The sequence below is a fragment of the Lampetra fluviatilis genome, chromosome 39 (genome assembly GCF_964198595.1).
Source record: "Lampetra fluviatilis chromosome 39, kcLamFluv1.1, whole genome shotgun sequence".
Lineage (NCBI taxonomy): Eukaryota > Metazoa > Chordata > Hyperoartia > Petromyzontiformes > Petromyzontidae > Lampetra > Lampetra fluviatilis.
The window spans coordinates 374220-392369 of record NC_136313.1 but is presented as its reverse complement, the minus strand read 5'-3'; the positions used below and the strand labels follow the sequence as shown (position 1 = coordinate 392369).

At 58.2% G+C, this 18150-nt stretch overlaps 1 protein-coding gene across 1 annotated transcript in view; it reads right to left on the bottom strand.

Moving 5' to 3' along the window:
• Nucleotides 1–1945: 1945 nt before the first annotated feature.
• LOC144945808 (inositol hexakisphosphate and diphosphoinositol-pentakisphosphate kinase 2-like) overlaps nucleotides 1946–18150 on the bottom strand; it is a 27353-nt gene continuing 11148 nt past the window's right edge. Inside the window, 19 exon segments of the mRNA XM_078874344.1 lie at nucleotides 1946–2181; nucleotides 2631–2756; nucleotides 5085–5199; nucleotides 8442–8591; nucleotides 9089–9262; nucleotides 9264–9284; nucleotides 9286–9321; nucleotides 9443–9565; nucleotides 10304–10411; nucleotides 11193–11307; nucleotides 11880–12007; nucleotides 12485–12634; nucleotides 12883–12956; nucleotides 13715–13856; nucleotides 14178–14360; nucleotides 14917–15038; nucleotides 16245–16367; nucleotides 17054–17139; nucleotides 17651–17760. Coding sequence (XP_078730470.1) covers nucleotides 2066–2181; nucleotides 2631–2756; nucleotides 5085–5199; nucleotides 8442–8591; nucleotides 9089–9262; nucleotides 9264–9284; nucleotides 9286–9321; nucleotides 9443–9565; nucleotides 10304–10411; nucleotides 11193–11307; nucleotides 11880–12007; nucleotides 12485–12634; nucleotides 12883–12956; nucleotides 13715–13856; nucleotides 14178–14360; nucleotides 14917–15038; nucleotides 16245–16367; nucleotides 17054–17139; nucleotides 17651–17760 — 2202 coding nt within the window. The 3' untranslated portion in view covers nucleotides 1946–2065.

Sequence of the window (18150 nt, the reverse complement as noted above, 5' to 3'; positions counted from 1 at the left end):
GGGATGACGCACCGAGCAGCAGCTGCCGTCTCCTGCCGGCGGCGGACTGACGGCTGCCGAGTCGCCTGGTGCCGCACAGAGATAGCTGCCGATAGGGGGGGGGGGGGGGGCGCTGCGTGTGTGGGGAGCGGTTAGTGCAGCGGTTAGCGGACGGCACTGCGAAACCGGTGACCCGAGTTCGATTCCAGCTCACGGACAACACCAGTGACGATTGTCTGGACTGGGCCTGGGCCTTCCCTAGGTCGACTCGGCCTCATACTTGGTGTGGGGTGTAAACATCGCCAGTGGGGAGATGAAGGCGGGCCGGGTGTGGTGCTGGTCACCCACCCCCCTCGTATGCCGCGCCAGCTTTCATAGGTGCCTGTTAAGGCGATACACGGGATCTTTGTCTTAATGTGTGGCCAGCGAAAGGCATTGGAAATACAGGACAGTGTGGCCATTGGATATTCGTATTATAATTATGCTTGGCTACCCAGGAAAGCCTCACTGAGTCTCAATATTCTCTTTCAGGAGGGTCCTGCCAAGTTTTCACAGTTGAGGTGTTGCTGCTGCTGCGTGATCCCCATTAAATAAATTTGCGAGCGATTTTTCAACATTGGGATGTTCTGGCCGATACCAGTCGGTCCCACTGTGTGTTGGGAGAAGGTAGAAACTCTACACAGAAAGGGCGTCCGAGTCGGGAATCGAACCCAGGCGCTTCTTGCTGTAAGGCACGAGGGGGGGTCACCGCCGCACCGCCACCGCCCGTATAGTGCAGTAACAACGAAGGCACTGGTCCCCTGGAGGACAAGTCTCACAATGTGCCCAATGCGGTGACAAACGCAGCCAAAGGGCATTCCTGCTGCTCCCAGGAGCCTCGAGAGAGAGACATTGGTGCTCACCGACTGTTTACAGCCCTGCAGAGTCGTAGTTGGACATTCCTGTGACGGACGGAGGCAAGTCTCTCAGGATAACCACCAACTTAACGTGCCGGTGGTTGCCAATGAGTCATTGTGAATGTGTCTTTGGGTTCGGGTTTTTATTACGACTTCTTGGAGCTTGTCCTGAGGATGTTTGGCGCAGTTCCAAGCGAAACTTTGCACATCCGATCGCCGCTAAATATGGCAGAGTGAGGATTGTTATTCGACTCGTGGGGCGAGCCAGCTGGCGCAATAACAGCGGGCGCAATGACAACGGGCGCAATGACAACGAGCGCAATGACAACGGGCATAATAAAACTCTTGTACACCACGTGGCCATTTACATTGCTCGGGTATGTCGGGTGGTGGAGGGTTCTTGACGACACAAATTTGGCCACGCCATTACAGCACGGACTCACCCAAAACTCAATTATGAATCGGGATACCGACCGCTGACCCCCACAAAGTGGTTCTCGTTTTTATCAACCCCGGATTTAGGAATGATGGGCCGATATCAAACCCTCAACCCCCTCAACGGGGATTTGAACTCGTGACCTTCCGACCGCGAGCCACAATTGACCTAAGTGCTGCGACCTCTGCGGCGCGCGGTATATTCTGTCGGGAAACGACGGCACGAGGCGGCGCGTACCGGGGAACTCCGCGGACGCGATGGCTAAGGAAAGTCTTACGGACCTTGGCAATGTTGGCGTTTGTTCAAGTTTTCGGGCAAGTCACAGAGAAAACACGCAAAGTAAACTTTGGCTTTGATCGTAAACAAACAAAATACATGGAAGTTGAATTCCCCGCCGTCCACCGCGTGGTGGTTGCTGGTGGGGGGGGGGGGGGTGTCCATGGGACGGAGCTTGGTCCTTGCGTTACCGGGGCACGGACGAGTTGGTGCCGGTCCGCGTTGCCCCCCCCGAGATCACAGTGAGCGGCACGGGGACGAGGCCCGTGGTCTTAGGCGTGGCTCTGAACCGGGCTCCGAGCCGAATCCCGGCCCACGTCCGAGCCGCTTCTCGCCAAGCGACCACCGAGCGGGGCTCCGAGCCCGAGCCGTCGAGGCCAGGCCAGGGCCCAAGTCACTCCGCCTTCCACGAGTCTCGACGCGCGTGGGGACGAGTCGCCAGGCGCCTCGCGGGCGGCGCCGCGGCAGAGCCACCGGCTCATTGGCCGAGAGGCAAGCCGTTCGATTGGCTCGCAGGCACGTCGTCCGGCCGGTTGACGGGCAATTCATTTGGTTGGCAAGAAGCGACGGAGGCCGGCGAGCCAGGGGCGGCGACTGAAACAAAGAGAACGATGGCGTGTAAGACGTGTACGCACGCGCAGACAATCACGCACATACGCACTTGTACGCACGCATACGTTTGAATGCACACACCGGAATACGTGTTCACGCGCACAATTGCATGCACACAACAAGAACAACCGTTGGAATCCTATGTAAGTCAATGGGTCCTATGTAATCCTATGTAGGTCAATGGGTCCTATGTAATCCTATGTAAGTCAATGGGTCCTATGTAATCCTATGTAAGTCTATGGGTCCTATGTAATCCTATGTAAGTCTATGGCAGGCACGGACACCAACATGCGCACGGACAAGGACGTAACGCAAGTGCGGACACGCGCGGGCACACGGGATGGAATCAACACAATCGGGAACATGAATGAAAAAGTTTGCAGAAACACAGACGAGTGGCGGGGGGGTGGGGTGGGGGGCACGTGGGCTACCGGGCACAGAGGAGACGGGGGGCCCCGACGAGACGGCGGTGAGGAACGCGTCGACCTGGCGCAGCGACAGAGCGTTGTGCAGCGTCTCCAGCGGCGACAGGGACGGCACGCTGCCACCGCCGCTCTCTGCACACGCACGGCACACGGGTGGCAGTCGCCAACGGGACGCGGAAACAACTCTCCGACGGTTTTCACGGTTAAATTTCGATTTAAAGCTTTCGTGACTGCAGGGATTCATCTTCTTGGTTCTTTCGGTAAAGTCACGTAGAAGGGAAGTAATAAAATAATAAAAATAAAACATAATAAAACAATTCTCACGACGTTTCGGCCACAACGCAAGCAGCCATCCTCAGGCGAAGAATGAAACACCCCAAGCTTGGAGCGTATATTTAAGCTGGGTTAGAGGGGGGGGAGGTGGGAAGAAGAGCGCCTAAACAAAATAATTTGCATATCAAGAGGAATTCAGCATATGGAAAATGCGTAGGAGGTGGGCGGGGGGGGTTCCAAATCAATACTATGCCCGTGCATTATGCAGGATTAGCAGCATCAAAGGGGGGGGGGAAGGGGGGGAGCATTAACAAAGGAAAGGAATGTTAATAGTATGTAGCTGTAGTTACTAAACAACCACGTAAAAAACTACAGTATAAACTGCATGACAAACTAAAGTATAAACTACATAGCATCATCAGTAAACTTACTATACTCTACAATAAGCTGAGTTACTAACAGTAAGTAATACATGAAAAATTCTACGTTGTAAAAAATTATATAATATGCTTCCATCTAAACTTTATTCTCTTACATCACACGCGTCTATACCGTACTATATACTTCCATAGGCAAAACCAACATTAAATTACATACTGTATTGCTATAAACCACCCTATACCTTATACATTTTTAATATAACACTATGTATTATTCTACCCACCCTAATGTGTATCAAAATGGTTTATTACGTCCTTCCAGTGATTGCTAAGCCAGAATCCATCTTCTCGGTTAAAATTGTCTCTGTGTTTGTAAATGTGGATCGCCTCATGTACGAATCTCTCATGGTAGCCAGATGGCTTGCAGAGAACCTCTGTCTTGGAGAAGTCAATGTCATGTGAGCCCACTGAGTTGTAACAGTGATCTGCCACGGCTGAGGTGTTTGTCCTACAGTGTTTCAGGTCAGCTTTATGTTCACGGATGCGGTCCGAGACATGTCGTTTGGTTTCCCCAATGTAACTGCTACCACAGAGGCAACTTAGTTTGTAGACACCAGGGTACTGTATGTCTGGAACCACATCTTTTACAGACGGTACCAGATCACGGATTTTATGTACTGTGTTGAATCGGACCTGGATCTTGTGTTTAATCAGGATTTTGGAGATCTTTTTTGTGACCCCAGCATGTCTCGGACCGCATCCGTGAACATAAAGCTGACCTGAAACACTGTAGGACAAACACCTCAGCCGTGGCAGATCACTGTTACAACTCAGTGGGCTCACATGACATTGACTTCTCCAAGACAGAGGTTCTCTGCAAGCCATCTGGCTACCATGAGAGATTCGTACATGAGGCGATCCACATTTACAAACACAGAGACAATTTTAACCGAGAAGATGGATTCTGGCTTAGCAATCACTGGAAGGACGTAATAAACCATTTTGATACACATTAGGGTGGGTAGAATAATACATAGTGTTATATTAAAAATGTATAAGGTATAGGGTGGTTTATAGCAATACAGTATGTAATTTAATGTTGGTTTTGCCTATGGAAGTATATAGTACGGTATAGACGCGTGTGATGTAAGAGAATAAAGTTTAGATGGAAGCATATTATATAATTTTTTACAACGTAGAATTTTTCATGTATTACTTACTGTTAGTAACTCAGCTTATTGTAGAGTATAGTAAGTTTACTGATGATGCTATGTAGTTTATACTTTAGTTTGTCATGCAGTTTATACTGTAGTTTTTTACGTGGTTGTTTAGTAACTACAGCTACATACTATTAACATTCCTTTCCTTTGTTAATGCTCCCCCCCTTCCCCCCCCCCCTTTGATGCTGCTAATCCTGCATAATGCACGGGCATAGTATTGATTTGGAACCCCCCCCGCCCACCTCCTACGCATTTTCCATATGCTGAATTCCTCTTGATATGCAAATTATTTTGTTTAGGCGCTCTTCTTCCCACCTCCCCCCCCTCTAACCCAGCTTAAATATACGCTCCAAGCTTGGGGTGTTTCATTCTTCGCCTGAGGATGGCTGCTTGCGTTGTGGCCGAAACGTCGTGAGAATTGTTTTATTATGTTTTATTTTTATTATTTTATTACTTCCCTTCTACGTGACTTTACCGAAAGAACCAAAAAGAGGTTTTCACGGTGCCGTTTGTTGCTGGCCGCGTGACGTTTCGTGCCCGTGCTCGGCAACTGCGTGCAACGAAACTGCCGACGTCCCCTGGCGTACCGAGCATGAGCGCCTGGGTCTGCGCGAGGCTCTTGATGCCGCAGTGCAGCGGCGTGAGCGGGAACAGCGCAGCCGGCGCTCCTGCTGCGCCCGCTGCTCCCGGCGTCTCCGCCAGCTAAACGCACACGCACACACACACGCACACACACACACACACACGCACGCACACACGCACGCACGCACGCACGCACGCACACACGCACACACGCACGCACGCACACACGCACACACACGCACGCACACACGCACGCACGCACGCACGCACGCACACACGCACGCACGCACACACACGCACGCACACACGCACGGCATCACCGTGACACACATACACACGCACTTGGTGCAGTGGCACAGCTTGGCTGCCATGGGATCCCCCTGGTAAAGGGATTTCATGCAAGACTATGAATCATACGTAAGTTTATGGTTCCTGTGTAAGTCTATGGGTTCTATCTAAGTCTATGGGTCTTGTGTAAGTCTATGGGTTCTATGTAAGTCTATGGGTTCTGTGTAAGTCTATGGGTTCTGTGTAAGTCTATGGGTTCTGTGTAAGTCTATGGGTCCTGTGTAAGTCTATGGGTCCTGTGTAAGTCTATGGGTCTGTGTAAGTCTATGGGTCCTATGTAAGTCTATGGGTCCCTGACAATAAGGCGGTGATCGATAGTTTACCAACTCGCTCACGCTGCATGCAAACGAGCACCGTGGCGCAACGCTCGGCAAAGTCTAAAGATGAACACGAAGCGCAGCGAGGCGGTGAAATTGCGACGATGCCGGATTCGGTTTGTGACCTGGATCACCGACCCCCCCGCGCCGTTACAAATAATCACCGCGTCGTTGCGCGCCAGGGAGCCCGCCCTGGGGGGGGGGGGGGGGGGTTAGCGCTCGTCACGCAAGCCGTAGCCCTCGGTTAGTGCCGAATGGAGAGGCAGATTATTCTTGAATATTATTGTTGTTGTTGTTAAGTTTTTTTAGCCAGGGAAGCCTTACAGAGTCTCAAGACTCTGTTTTCGGGAAGGTGCTGCCAAGCTCTCGCAGCTACAACGAATCGTGAGCACACTTGTCGCGTGCCGCCCATCGAGATGTTCGCCGGAAGACGGCCATCAGTGGGGGTGTTTTAGCCCAGGCCCGGTGACGCTGCCCGTGTGTGTCTAGCTCTGGGAGGGGAACCGGAGAACATGGGGGGGGGGAGGGGGGCGGGGAGAACATGGAGGACACCGATGGATGAACGTTTGGGGGGGGGAGGGGGGCGGGGAGAACACACGGATGGGGAGCGGCACCCGAGTCGGGAATCGAACCCCGGTGCGCTTCTCGTTGGAAACGTGCGTTTAGAGGAGTTGGCTGCTCTGCATGTCCACGTGGTGATGAGCGCCGCCTCGTTGAGTGGCCATTTGTGGCCAGGTCACTTCTGAACTAACAGCTCAGTGGGCTTCATTTGGTTAAAATAAAATATTAGATTTTTTGTTTATTTATTTTAAAGTGATTAACTTACATACTCTTTGGTTCTTTCGGTAAAGTCACGTAGGTAGAAAAAATAACAGATCACGACATTTCGATCGCCACACAAGCGATCGTCTTCAGGTGGGAGAGAGAAACAGGCTGCTGAAACAAGTCCTGATATCTATAGAGCCGAGAGAGGGGGGGGGGGTGCCGCATCGGGCAGGAGGGTGGGGGCTGGAGATTGTGCCGAGGAGGTGCCCATTGTATTGTGAGAGACTGGCATGTCAATGTGCAGTGACGGTATATCCGCCACTATGAGGAAAGAGCGCGCAACAGGAAACCGAGAGAAAGAGACACACACACAGAGAGACACAGAGAGAGAGACACACACAGAGAGAGAGAGACACACAGAGAGAGACACACAAAGAGAGAGACACACACAGAGAGAGAGAGACACACACAGAGAGAGAGAGACACAGAGAGAGAGACACACACAGAGAGACACACACAGAGGGACATAGTTAATTAATTTTGATCTTCAAATCAAGATTGATTAACTTACCTTTCCTATACTTTACACTCCTATCGTTTCTTTTGGACGTGTGACGTGTAACTTTCTGACTCACCCGACTGGACGCCTGTCAAAAAGAGCTTCATAGCTCATCGGATTTCTCCGGGATAAAGATTCTGATTCTGCTGCGAGGCGCGAATGAGACCACTGCGCTGCCGCCCGTATCGAGCGGGCAGAGGGAGCTTCATGTCATACGGCGGAGGGAGCTTCATGTCACACGGCGGAGGGAGCGTCATGTCACACGGCGATGGGCTCGTTGGGACCGAGCGGCCGCTCGGCATTGCCACGCGACCCGCTGCCGCCTCCCGCCGTCCGCAGCCAATCGACGGAGCGCGCCAACGGGCCCTCGGAGAGGCCGACCGCTTTCACGAGAACGTCCCGAAAACACTCGGCCAGCACTGGGGGGCCCACGCAGGGGAGACGCGGGGGTCTGACAAACCACCCAGCGGCGCCTGCTGCCAAGAGGGCTCGACGCTGGCGCTCGCCCGTTCCGTCGCGGTTCTCGCGGGTTAGTGGGTGGAGAGGGGGGTCAGGGATGGAGGTGACGCGGGGGGTTTGCGAAGCCATGCGAGCGCGAGGTGGGGGGGCGGCCACAGCCGCAAAGCAGCACAGCTGGGGACGCCGTCACTGTTCGCCCGCGGCCCACTGCAGGGCCTGGAGACCAGGCCGTGCTGCGTCAAGCGGTTAGCGCCACGTTCCCGGTCGCGGCTCGGCCTCTAAAGCCGAAGTTCAGCGCCAAGCTCAGGGCCAAGCCTGGGCCGAGCCGTGACGAGGAAGACGGACCTTCATTTGCTGCGCATTGTTAGAGTCGCTTTGCTTTTGGTGACCTGGGTCACGCCAATGAGATGCATCGTCGTCTCGCGAGTTCCTCACCGTGGTTCAACAGAGCACACGGGAGACTTACTGACGCGATCCACTTACCGGTGCGATTTTGATAAATTAACGCCGGAGAGCGTAAGGCCACCAAACGAGCGGAGCGCCTGACCGACCGACCGACTGACCGACCGGCCGGCACGTTTGGACGGGCCGGCGCCCCGCGACACCTCGGCCGCCCCCCCGGCACGCTTCGCTCGCGGCGAGGCTGCCCTCTGGGAGGTCACGTTGAGTGCTTGGCCGATGGAAGCGTTCAAAGGGTTCTTGTGCCACTCGTGAGCGCACACGGCGTTGGTTGCCATGCCGAGGGCGACGCCCGCTCCCGAGAGTTTGGTTGGCAAGCGGTTCTAGAGACCCTCGACCCGGGGCGGCAGTGATGGCGGCGCCCATGATAACGACGATAACGATGATAACGACGATAATGGCGATGATGCGATCGTAATGACGGCGACGATAACGAGACTGGCGCTGTGTTGAACCTGCTGCAGGGATGTAGAGAAGAGGGGTGGGGGGCCGGGTGAGGGGGGGCCAAGGGGGTTCGCGTCGCCGGAGCGGCGGCGCCGCCGGCTGGGCACGGGGAGGCACGCGGTGCCACCCGACTCGGGGTTGGAGGCGCTCAGGGGGAACGCCTGGGACACACGACACGCACACGGCACGCACACGCCACCGTCACGCACACGCCACCTGCACACACACGCCACCGTCACACTACAGTCACACGCATGCCACCACGCAAATGTCACCACGCACACGCCAGAGTCACGCACACGCCTCCATCACAGCGCAGTCACAGTCCCCAAAGTCAAACGGGCGGCAACAAACAGCACTATCGAAGCCGTATGTGTAATGTGGGTGTGTAGGTGAGTGTGTGGTTGATTGGGCGTGTTGGCGGGTGGGTGAGCGTGCGAGTGAGTGATCGGGTAGCGAGTGGGTGAGCGAGTGGGTGAGCGAGTGGGTGAGCGAGTGGGCGAGCGAGTGGGCGAGCGTGTGAGCGAGTGATTGGGTAGCGAGTGGGCGAGCGAGTGGGTGAGTGAGTGGGTGAGCATGTGAGCGAGTGATTGGGTAGCGAGTGGGTGAGCGAGTGGGTGAGTCGGGCGGCACGGGGAGCCGAGCTGGGGGCCGTCACCTCCGTGGATGCGTTTTTGCGCGGCCGGCAGTGCAGGGGCAGCGGCCGCGGCTTGACGATGACGATGGGCGCCGACGAAGCTCCGGGCCGGGCGGTGGGGGAGCCCGGCGGTGGCTGTGCCACCCCGGCCCCCGCCCCCCTGCTCCTCCTCCCACTCCACACGCCGCCCCCCCCCCCGCTCCTCCTGCCCGCCCCCCCACCTCCTCCTCTTGCGACTGTCGCCCGACGTCGCTCTGCGGCGACAAGCACGCCGAGCCCAGGCCGCAAAAAACGTCAAGCGGCCAGCAACAAGCGGCGCTACCGCAGTTGTAAGAGTTGACCGCTGCCCCCACTCCCCCACGCAGGGAGACTGACCTCGCGGGAGGCCGGGCGGTAGCCGGAGCCCGACGGGTGCGGGGGGTCCCCCCCGGAGACCCCCCCCCGGACCCCGGGGCTGAAGTGCAGCTCCACGTGGAATCGCTCCTCGGACGTCGGTTCCTGTGGCGCAGGCACACACACAGAGAGAGAGGCCGCCCCCCGGCCAGCGTCGCCTTCAGCAGCCTGTCGGGGCAAGCGCCGTTCGCGAGCGGCGCCCACGGCGACCCGCCACGGCGCACGAGGGGGCGGGTGGCCACACACACCGCACCGGGTACTCATTTGAGGCTAAGTCGACCTATGGGAGGCGCAGGACCGGTTCTGATATCCGTCACCGGTGTTGGTGGCCGTGAGCGGGAATCCAACTCGGGCCACCGGGTTCATAGTGCAATGCGATAACTACTGCGCCACCAGCTCCCGTGTACACTTGCACACACGTGCACGCAGGCGCACGCACACGGATGATCTCTTCCCTGCCTCGCACGGAGCGCCTCTGCAGGAAGTGAAACCCAACAGAGGAGAGCAATCGCAGCAGTAGCAGCAGAATGCCTGAGGGCTGGAGGGGCTCGGGGGGGGGGGGCAGCAGCAGACACCGATGACCGTGCAGCACTGACGACGAGTCCTAACGAGGGCGAAGCCGGCCGCTGGCCCCTGTGTACGGCCACGCTGTTCAACTCGCCAGGAGCCGCTGGTGGGTCCACCGATGCGGCCGCGCATGCACCCGTTGAACCGGTGGTGTGGACAAGGCCGAGGGCTCTCGCGCCTCCCGCCCCCACCCGGGGGCCGTGGGCGGGTGCGGTGGGCACCTGTCAGCACGGTTGGCTACGTGCGGTGCGAAAGAAGTTCAACGTCCAGACATACCTTGCCCGGGTCCTCGTACAGCATGATCACGAGCTGCGTCATGTAGTTGAGTTCCGTCACCTCGCTCAGGTAGTCCATGGCGCGGCGCCACTGCTCGTCACGCTCCTCCTGGGTTCGCACGCACACAGACACACAGACACAGACGCACACACACACACAGACACGCGCACACACACACACAGACACGCGCACACACACACACAGACGCGCACAGTAAGACACAGACGCACACACACACACAAACACGCGCACACACACAGACACGCGCAGTAAGACACAGACGCACGCACCACATGCACAGATAAAGGGGACTAAACAAGCATAGCATGGCCTAGAGAAGGCTGATGCGGTAGAGGAGGATGGAGCCGAGTTGACTTGCAGATGAGTGTTACTAGCGGTGCCCAGGAGGCTCGTGAAGGACACGACTGGTCAGTTGGAAAGAGTCGCCCTCCAACAACAACAGAAGGCAGGGGAGCGATGCTCACAACGACGAGCGGAGCACACAGCAAGTTCGCACAGGAGGGGGCACAAGTGGTGCATTGGCCAGTCATCTCAGTCATCTCAGTCATCTCAGTCGTCTCAGTCGTCTCAGTCGTCTCAGTTATCTCAGTTATCTCGGTCATCTCAGTCAGTCGACCCATGGCACCTTGGTCTATCCCATGACCTCCTGCCAGCAAGCATTCGACCCTTCACGTGGCCTTAACGTGCACATAGCCTGGCACAAGCGTCGTGGTGACGTCACCGCCACTTAGTGGTGAATGGCGGTTGTTGTTGTACGTGTGCGTAGATGTGTGTATGTGTGTGTATGTGCGTGTAAGTGTGTGTGTACGTGTGTGCGTGTGTACATGTGTGCGTGTGTACGTGTGTACGTGTGTACGTGTGTGCGTACGTTGAGCAGGCCCCCGTAGCGCAGGATGGACAGCAGGGAGTGCACGTGGCTCTCGCTGGTGAAGTAGAGCCGCGTGCGCACGTGCCGGCCGGGGGAGCTCACCCCCCGCGAATACCTGCGCCCCGTGGGGACAGAGACAAAGGGTCCCCGTGCAGCTCACGCAGGCTGTTGAGGCAAGTGCTGTTAGCGAGTAGGACCTACGCAGGCCAACGCGGCCTACCACACGCACAGAGGACCCAGCACGCCACCCCACGGCACACACAGACACTTACCATACACGTACACACACACGCAAACAAAGATCCTCCGGACAGCCTTACTGTTGGGGCAAGTGCTGTTAGCGAGCACCTACGAATGCCGGAACGGCACACGAGGGGGTGGGTGGCCAGCACCATACCCGGCCGCCTTTGTCTCCCCAGTGCCGATGTTTACACACTGAACCAGGTACCCATTTGAGTTTAAATCGACCTAGGGGAGGCCCAGAACCATTTCAGATAATCATCACTGGTGTTGGCCGCGAGCGGGAATCGAACTCGGGTCACCGGGTTCGTAGCGCAGCGTGCCAAGCGCTACACTGCAGCTCCCCACGCGAACACGCACACACGCGCACGTACGCTCACGCGTGCGCACGTGCCCACGTACGCGTGCGTGGGGGTGCGTGCGTGCGGGGGTGTGGCGATGGCCTACAGGGGGTTGAGCACGTTGACGGTGTCGTCGTCCTGCGTGCGCTGCAGGTCCGTGTGGATCTTGCGCAGCAGCGGGAGGCAGTAGGCGTACGCGATGTCCAGCTTCTCCTCCCTGCTGATGCCGTACTCCTGCACACAAAGATCGCCCCGTGTCGCCCACAACAGAGCAAGCGCTGCTAGCGAGCAGCGTCGGGGCCGCGCCACGGCCCCCCAGCACCACGCCCGGCTGCCTTCGTCTCCCCAGTGGCGACGTTCAAACATTCGCACCGAGTACTCATTCAGGGCCGAGTCGACCTAGGAGAGGGCCCAGCACCGTTTGAGGCAATCGTCACTGGTGGTGGCCGTGAGCGGTAATCGAAATCGGGTTGCACCAAAGACAAAGATCCCCCGTATACTGTAGGGGCAAGTGCTGTTAGCGAGTAGTACCTATGAAGGCCGGAACGGTACACGAGGGGGTGGGTGGCCAGCACCACGCTCGACCGCCTTTGTCTCCCCAGTGGCAATGTTTACACACCGCACCAGGTACTTATTTGAGGCTGAGTCGACCTCACGCGTACTCGCGCACACACACGTACGGGAGGGTGGGAGCGTCCCCGCGGCACGCACCTGCGGAATGACGATGTCGGCCAACGCCTGGGAGAGCGCGAGCAGCTCGTGCGTGCGGCGCAGCGCCAGCGCGCCGTTGTGCTGCGTGTCGTACTTGATGCAGTCGTAGATGTCGGGGATCTTGCTGATGTCGTAGCGCCCGCCCTTGAGCTGCGCACGGCGGCCAACGAGCGCAGGGGAGACGGACACAGGGAGACGGACGCAGGTGGGTGCCGCGCGGGAGAACTCGCCGCCCGTTCTCCGGCAGCCCCTCGCCGCCCGGCGACTCGGGCTCCGGGAGGAATCGGGGCAGCCCGGGGTAACCGGGGGCAACCCGGAGTAACTCGGGCTGACGGATCGGCCACTCGACGCGGAGAGGATGCGAGCGAGGGTAGAGACCGCCGGTGCTGCCGTCGTACCTTGAAGTCCTTCTCCAGTTTGGCCCAGCGCTGCAGCATCAGGTCCAGCGTCTCGCTGTGGTACAGCTGGATGTCTGCACGCGCAAAAAAGACACCGGTCACCCCCCCGTTGCAGTTCACCCGTTCTCCACAACGGTGCGCCTCGTAGAGCTGCGTGTCGGACTGGGGCCGGTGTCGGGCACACGGAGAAGGAGGGTCCACGACTATGAACATCTGGCAGGTCACCAGCACCGGTTCAAGCAAAGCCCGACTCTGCTGATGAGACAGCGAATGTCGAAACCGGTCCAGAGTTTGCATCTGTTGAAGCAATGCTGCTGAAAAGAATGCAACGCCGGAAGGCATGCCGTGTGGCGGCTGACGGGATGTGTAAAGTAAACACTTTGAATCTGTAAGGCGGAGAGACGACAGACGAGGGATGGAGGTGCCGGGTGGGCGCCTGTTCCTGCGACCCTCGCCCCATGCCCCGCGACCCTCGACCCATGCCCCGCGACCCTCGACCTGCGACCCCGCGACCCTCGACCCCGCGACCCCGCACCCCCACGATCCTCGCCTGGCACTCTTCTGTTTTTCTGAACTTCTCGTCCGAACTTCTGTATTTTATTCAACATTTGATTCTGCTTGTCCACCGTCAACAATACCCTCTGCAACCCAGTCGCGTTTTTCTCTGCTCTGATCTATATCTGGCTGCCTCTACTCTGATCTCTGTACTTTATTTTAGATACGTTTTAGCTTTTTACCATCTGGGTGACCCGGGTCGCTCGTGCCGACGATCTCGACCCGAGCCCTCTGGAGTCGTCACCCGGCTGCACAGACTCACCCTGGAGGGGCTCACCTGCGGACTTGGGCTCGTGCATGCGCGTGCGGATCTGCGAGGTGAGGCTCTGGATGAGGGCGTAGACCTCGTCGCAGGTGCGCACCGGGTTCCCGATGGAGCGCATGGAGCGCAGCACAGACGCGCTGCTGGTGGGAGCCAGCTGCTCCCCACCATCCCGCCCACCACGGCAACGACAACAACGACAATACCCGTCACAACCGAGGGCACGGCACCAATCGGCAGGGATATACGAATGTACTGCGCTCCACAAACACACACGAAGACAAACAGACACGGATGCGCACGCGCACGGACACACGCACGGACACGCGCACACACGCACACACACGCACGGACACGCGCACACACGCATGCACACACACCCACGGACACGCGCACGGACACACGCACACACTGACATGCACACACATGGACACACACGCACGGGCACGCAAGGACACACACACGGACACACGGTCACCTTGCGCAGGTCCGCGGGGGTGAAGGTGGTGTCTCTCTGCAGCACCTCGTGCAGGCGCTGCTTGACGCGCTGCTGCGAGCTGCTGAGTGCGTCTCCCTCCGAGTCAAGCAGCCCGTTGGTGTTGGCGCTCTTCACCATCTGCACCAGGATAGGCGTCAGCTCCCCCTCCAGCGCCAGCAGCCCCTGCGCCAACGCGGAGGACAGAGAGGAAGTAACTCCCTCGTTCAACCACCCGCATACTCACCCACCCGCTCACTCACCCACCCACTTACCAACTCACTCGTCCACTCACCTCACTCATCCGTCACTCAATCACTCGCCGCCCACTCACACACCTACTCACTCGTACACTCACTGAATCAGAATCTTTATTTATCCTGGAGGAATCCGATGAGCTATGAAGCTCTTTTTTCACAGATGTCCAGTAGGGGGTGGGTTATAAAGTTGCAACAAACAACACAACAACCGATAGGAGTGCACAGAATCACCGACATAGCCACCCACGTACACACTCACTCAAGGGAAGGAGAGATCAGCAGCGAGTGAGGGGGCGCAGAGACACTGGGTGGAAGGGGAAGGCTAGAAAATGGACGGCAGAGAGTGGGGGGCCCCGGGGCGGATTTGCCTGGGGAGGGAGTTCATCATCTCCTGGCCATCATCATCGCCAACCAAGATCTACCCACTGCTGGACGAAGGACTCCCCCCCCCCCGCCCCCCCAGGCCCGTCGCCACCTCTCACCTTGGCAAAGGCGGCGGCTGTCATCTGGACTCGGCCTTCATCCGACGCGTAGATCTTGAGGTCGTGGCGGTATGTGGAGTGTAGGCGGAGGAGGCCGCAGCCAGCGTAGCCCGCATGGTCCCCTGTACACAGCAGCAACCGCCGATCACCACTCAGCTGCGGTGGCGTCACCGCAGCCACTTGTGCCAGGCTAGGTGCGCTCTGATCAAGGCTTGCCGCTGGCAGGAGGTCACGGGACGGACCCAGGTGCCATGGGTTGACAGGCTGATGCACCCTCTATGTTCCCCGCTGTGCAAAATTCCATGATTGTAGCCACCCGGCGCTCCCCTCATTGTTGCGAGCTTTGCTCCTCTGTCCTCCCTTGATACTGGAGGGCAGCTGCCTCCAATTACCCAGTAGCATCCTTCACGAGCCTCCTCGTGAAGGATGCTGGTACCGGTCATCAGCAACGTGACTCAGCTCCTAAGACCTCAAAACTCTTTTTCAGGAGGGTCCTGCCAAGTTTTTTGCAGCAGGGGGTGACGACTATAACGCCGCTCACGTGCACAAGCATCCATGAGGGCCTAACGGGAGGGCTCTGCATCATCAACTGTGGGTGAAGCAGACGGCACGTGGCATATTACGATTAATACACCCACAGTATTAACCAGGGCGGCCTGCCGGATTCCAATCGCGAAGCTCTGCGACGAGCGGTGAACTCACTACCGCTGGGCCATGCGACCGCCTGCCAACGTCACGTGAGCGGTGGATCCACGTTCCCTGGGACCCCGATGTCCCCGTGGCCTCCGGGTCGTACCCTGGCCCCCCAATGTCCCCGTGACCTCTGGCTCGTACCCTGGCCCCCCAATGTCCCCGTGGCCTCCGGGTCGTACCCTGGCCCCCCAATGTCACCGTGACCTGTGGCTCGTATCCTGGCCCCCCAATGTCCCCGTGACCTCTGGCTCGTACCCTGGCCCCCCAATGTCCCCGTGGCCTCCGGGTCGTACCCTGGCCCCCCAATGTCCCCGTGACCTCTGGCTCGTACCCTGGCCCCCCAATGTCCCCGTGACCTCCGGGTCGTACCCTGGCCCCCCAATGTCACCGTGACCTGTGGCTCGTATCCTGGCCCCCCAATGTCACCGTGACCTGTGGCTCGTACCCTGGCCCCCCAATGTCACCGTGACCTGTGGCTCGTATCCTGGCCCCCCAATGTCCCCGTGACCTCTGGCTCGTACCCTGGCCCCCCAATGTCCCCGTGACCTCTGGCTCGTACCCTGGCCCCCCAATGTCCCCATGACCTCTGGCTCGTACCCTGGCCCCCCAATGTCCCCATGACCTCTGGCTCGTACCCTGGCCCCCCGGGTACATGCTGCGGAACGCGCGCCCCAGCTCCTCCGCCTGCACGCGCCCCGCGGGGGTCAGCTCGCCCCCCCACTTGAGCACCAGTAGCAGGGATGGCTGCGTCTGTGAGTCTGTTCGCGCGCACGCAGAGAGAGAGAGAGATACAGATGCACACATACAGACGCACACACGTACAGAAAGAAATACAGATGCGCACAAATACCAATACTCGCCATGCGCCCCGAAGTGACGGTGACGTCACCACGGTGCCTGTGCCACGCCGGGTACACTATGAGGCCACGTGGCGTGTTGAAGGATCGCTGACAGTTCACGTGACAGACCCAAGTGCCAAAGGTTGACCGACTGAGATGACTGGCAGATGCACCAGCTGTGCCACCTACTGTGCCATCACCGATGGGGAGTTGAGAGTGTTTGATGGCACAAAACACCCAGGCAGGTGCTTTGTTTTTGTGGGGCTGATGGTAAGGCTCCACCTCTTTGTGGTACACTCCAGGTGCAGCAGCAGCGGCTCCAACAGCAACGGAAGACGGAGGAGCCATGCTCACAACAGCGAGCGGAGCGCCGGGTGGCACAGCAGGCAGCACAGCTGGTGCATCTGCTCGTCATCTCAGTCACTCAACCCATCGCACCTGGGTCTGTCCTGTGACCTCCTGTCAGGAGTGAGCCTTCACGTGACGGCCTCAAAATGCACCTGGCCTGGCACAGGCTCTGTGGTAACGTCACTGCCACTTAATTACGAACGGGAAATGCTGCTGCTGCTGTTGTTGTTGTGTGTTTGCAGTGCGCACGCACGCACCCTCCTCCTCGCTTGAGCGGCGATGCCGGCCCTGGGGCAGGTAGGTGAGCTGCACCTTGCGGTTGATTCCCGAGAAGTGGCCATACCTACAAAGACAAAGATCCCCCATATATACTTAAAAGACTGTTGGGGCAAGTGCTGTTAGTAGGCACCTATGAAGGCCAGCACGGCATTCAAGGGGGTGAGTAGCCAGTACCACGCCCAGCCGCCTTTGTATCTCTAGTGGCGATGTTTACATTAGGTACACACGCACACACACACGTGCACGCACGCAGCACGCACCGGCCTTCATAATCAGGACGTTACCCACTCAAAAGTGAGCCACCGTCTCAAAGCCGCGTTTAACTTGAGCCAGCTCCGAGCACGGTCCCGGCCCACGCTCAGGATTTCCTCGAGCCCGAGCCATGGCTGAGCCGCTTGCTCACGCGGTCTTTGGAAGGAAGAGAGACGCTCAACGTACTGAGCCGCTCGCTCACGCGGTCTTTGGAAGGAAAAGAGACGCTCGACGTACTGAGCCGTGAGCGTTAAGACGGCCGAGCCAGAGCTGAGCGGTGACCAGGAACTTTACATTCGCGGCAATGGGACGCGAGGCCTCACATCTCGAGCACGGCCTTCATCTGCTCCAGCTTGGCTTTGCTCTCCTCAATCTCCGAGTCGTGGTTCTGTCCCAGCTCCTGCAGCAGCTCCCTGGCAATGTCCAGCACCTCCTGCGTGTGCGTGCGTGCCGTGCACACGCGTGCGTGCAAGAGTGAGGGGGCACAGTGATTAGCGCACTGCAAGCGAGTGGGTGAGCAAACGAGTGGGTGAGTGAATGGACGAGTGAGCGATAGACCGAGTGAGTGGGCAAGCAAGTGGGCGAGTGGGTGAGCGAGTGAGCGATGTGTGGGTGAGCGAGTGAGCAAGTGGATAAGTGAGCAAGCGAGTGGGTGAATGAGTGGGTCAGCGGGTGAGTGAGTGGGTGAGCGAGTAGGTGAGCGAGCGAGCGAGCGGGCGGGCGAGTGACTGAGTGGACGAGTGTGCGAGTGAGTGGGTGGAAGTGGGTAGGTGGGGGATAGGAGGCGGGTAGGAGGCGGGTAGGAGGCGGGTAGGTGGGGGAT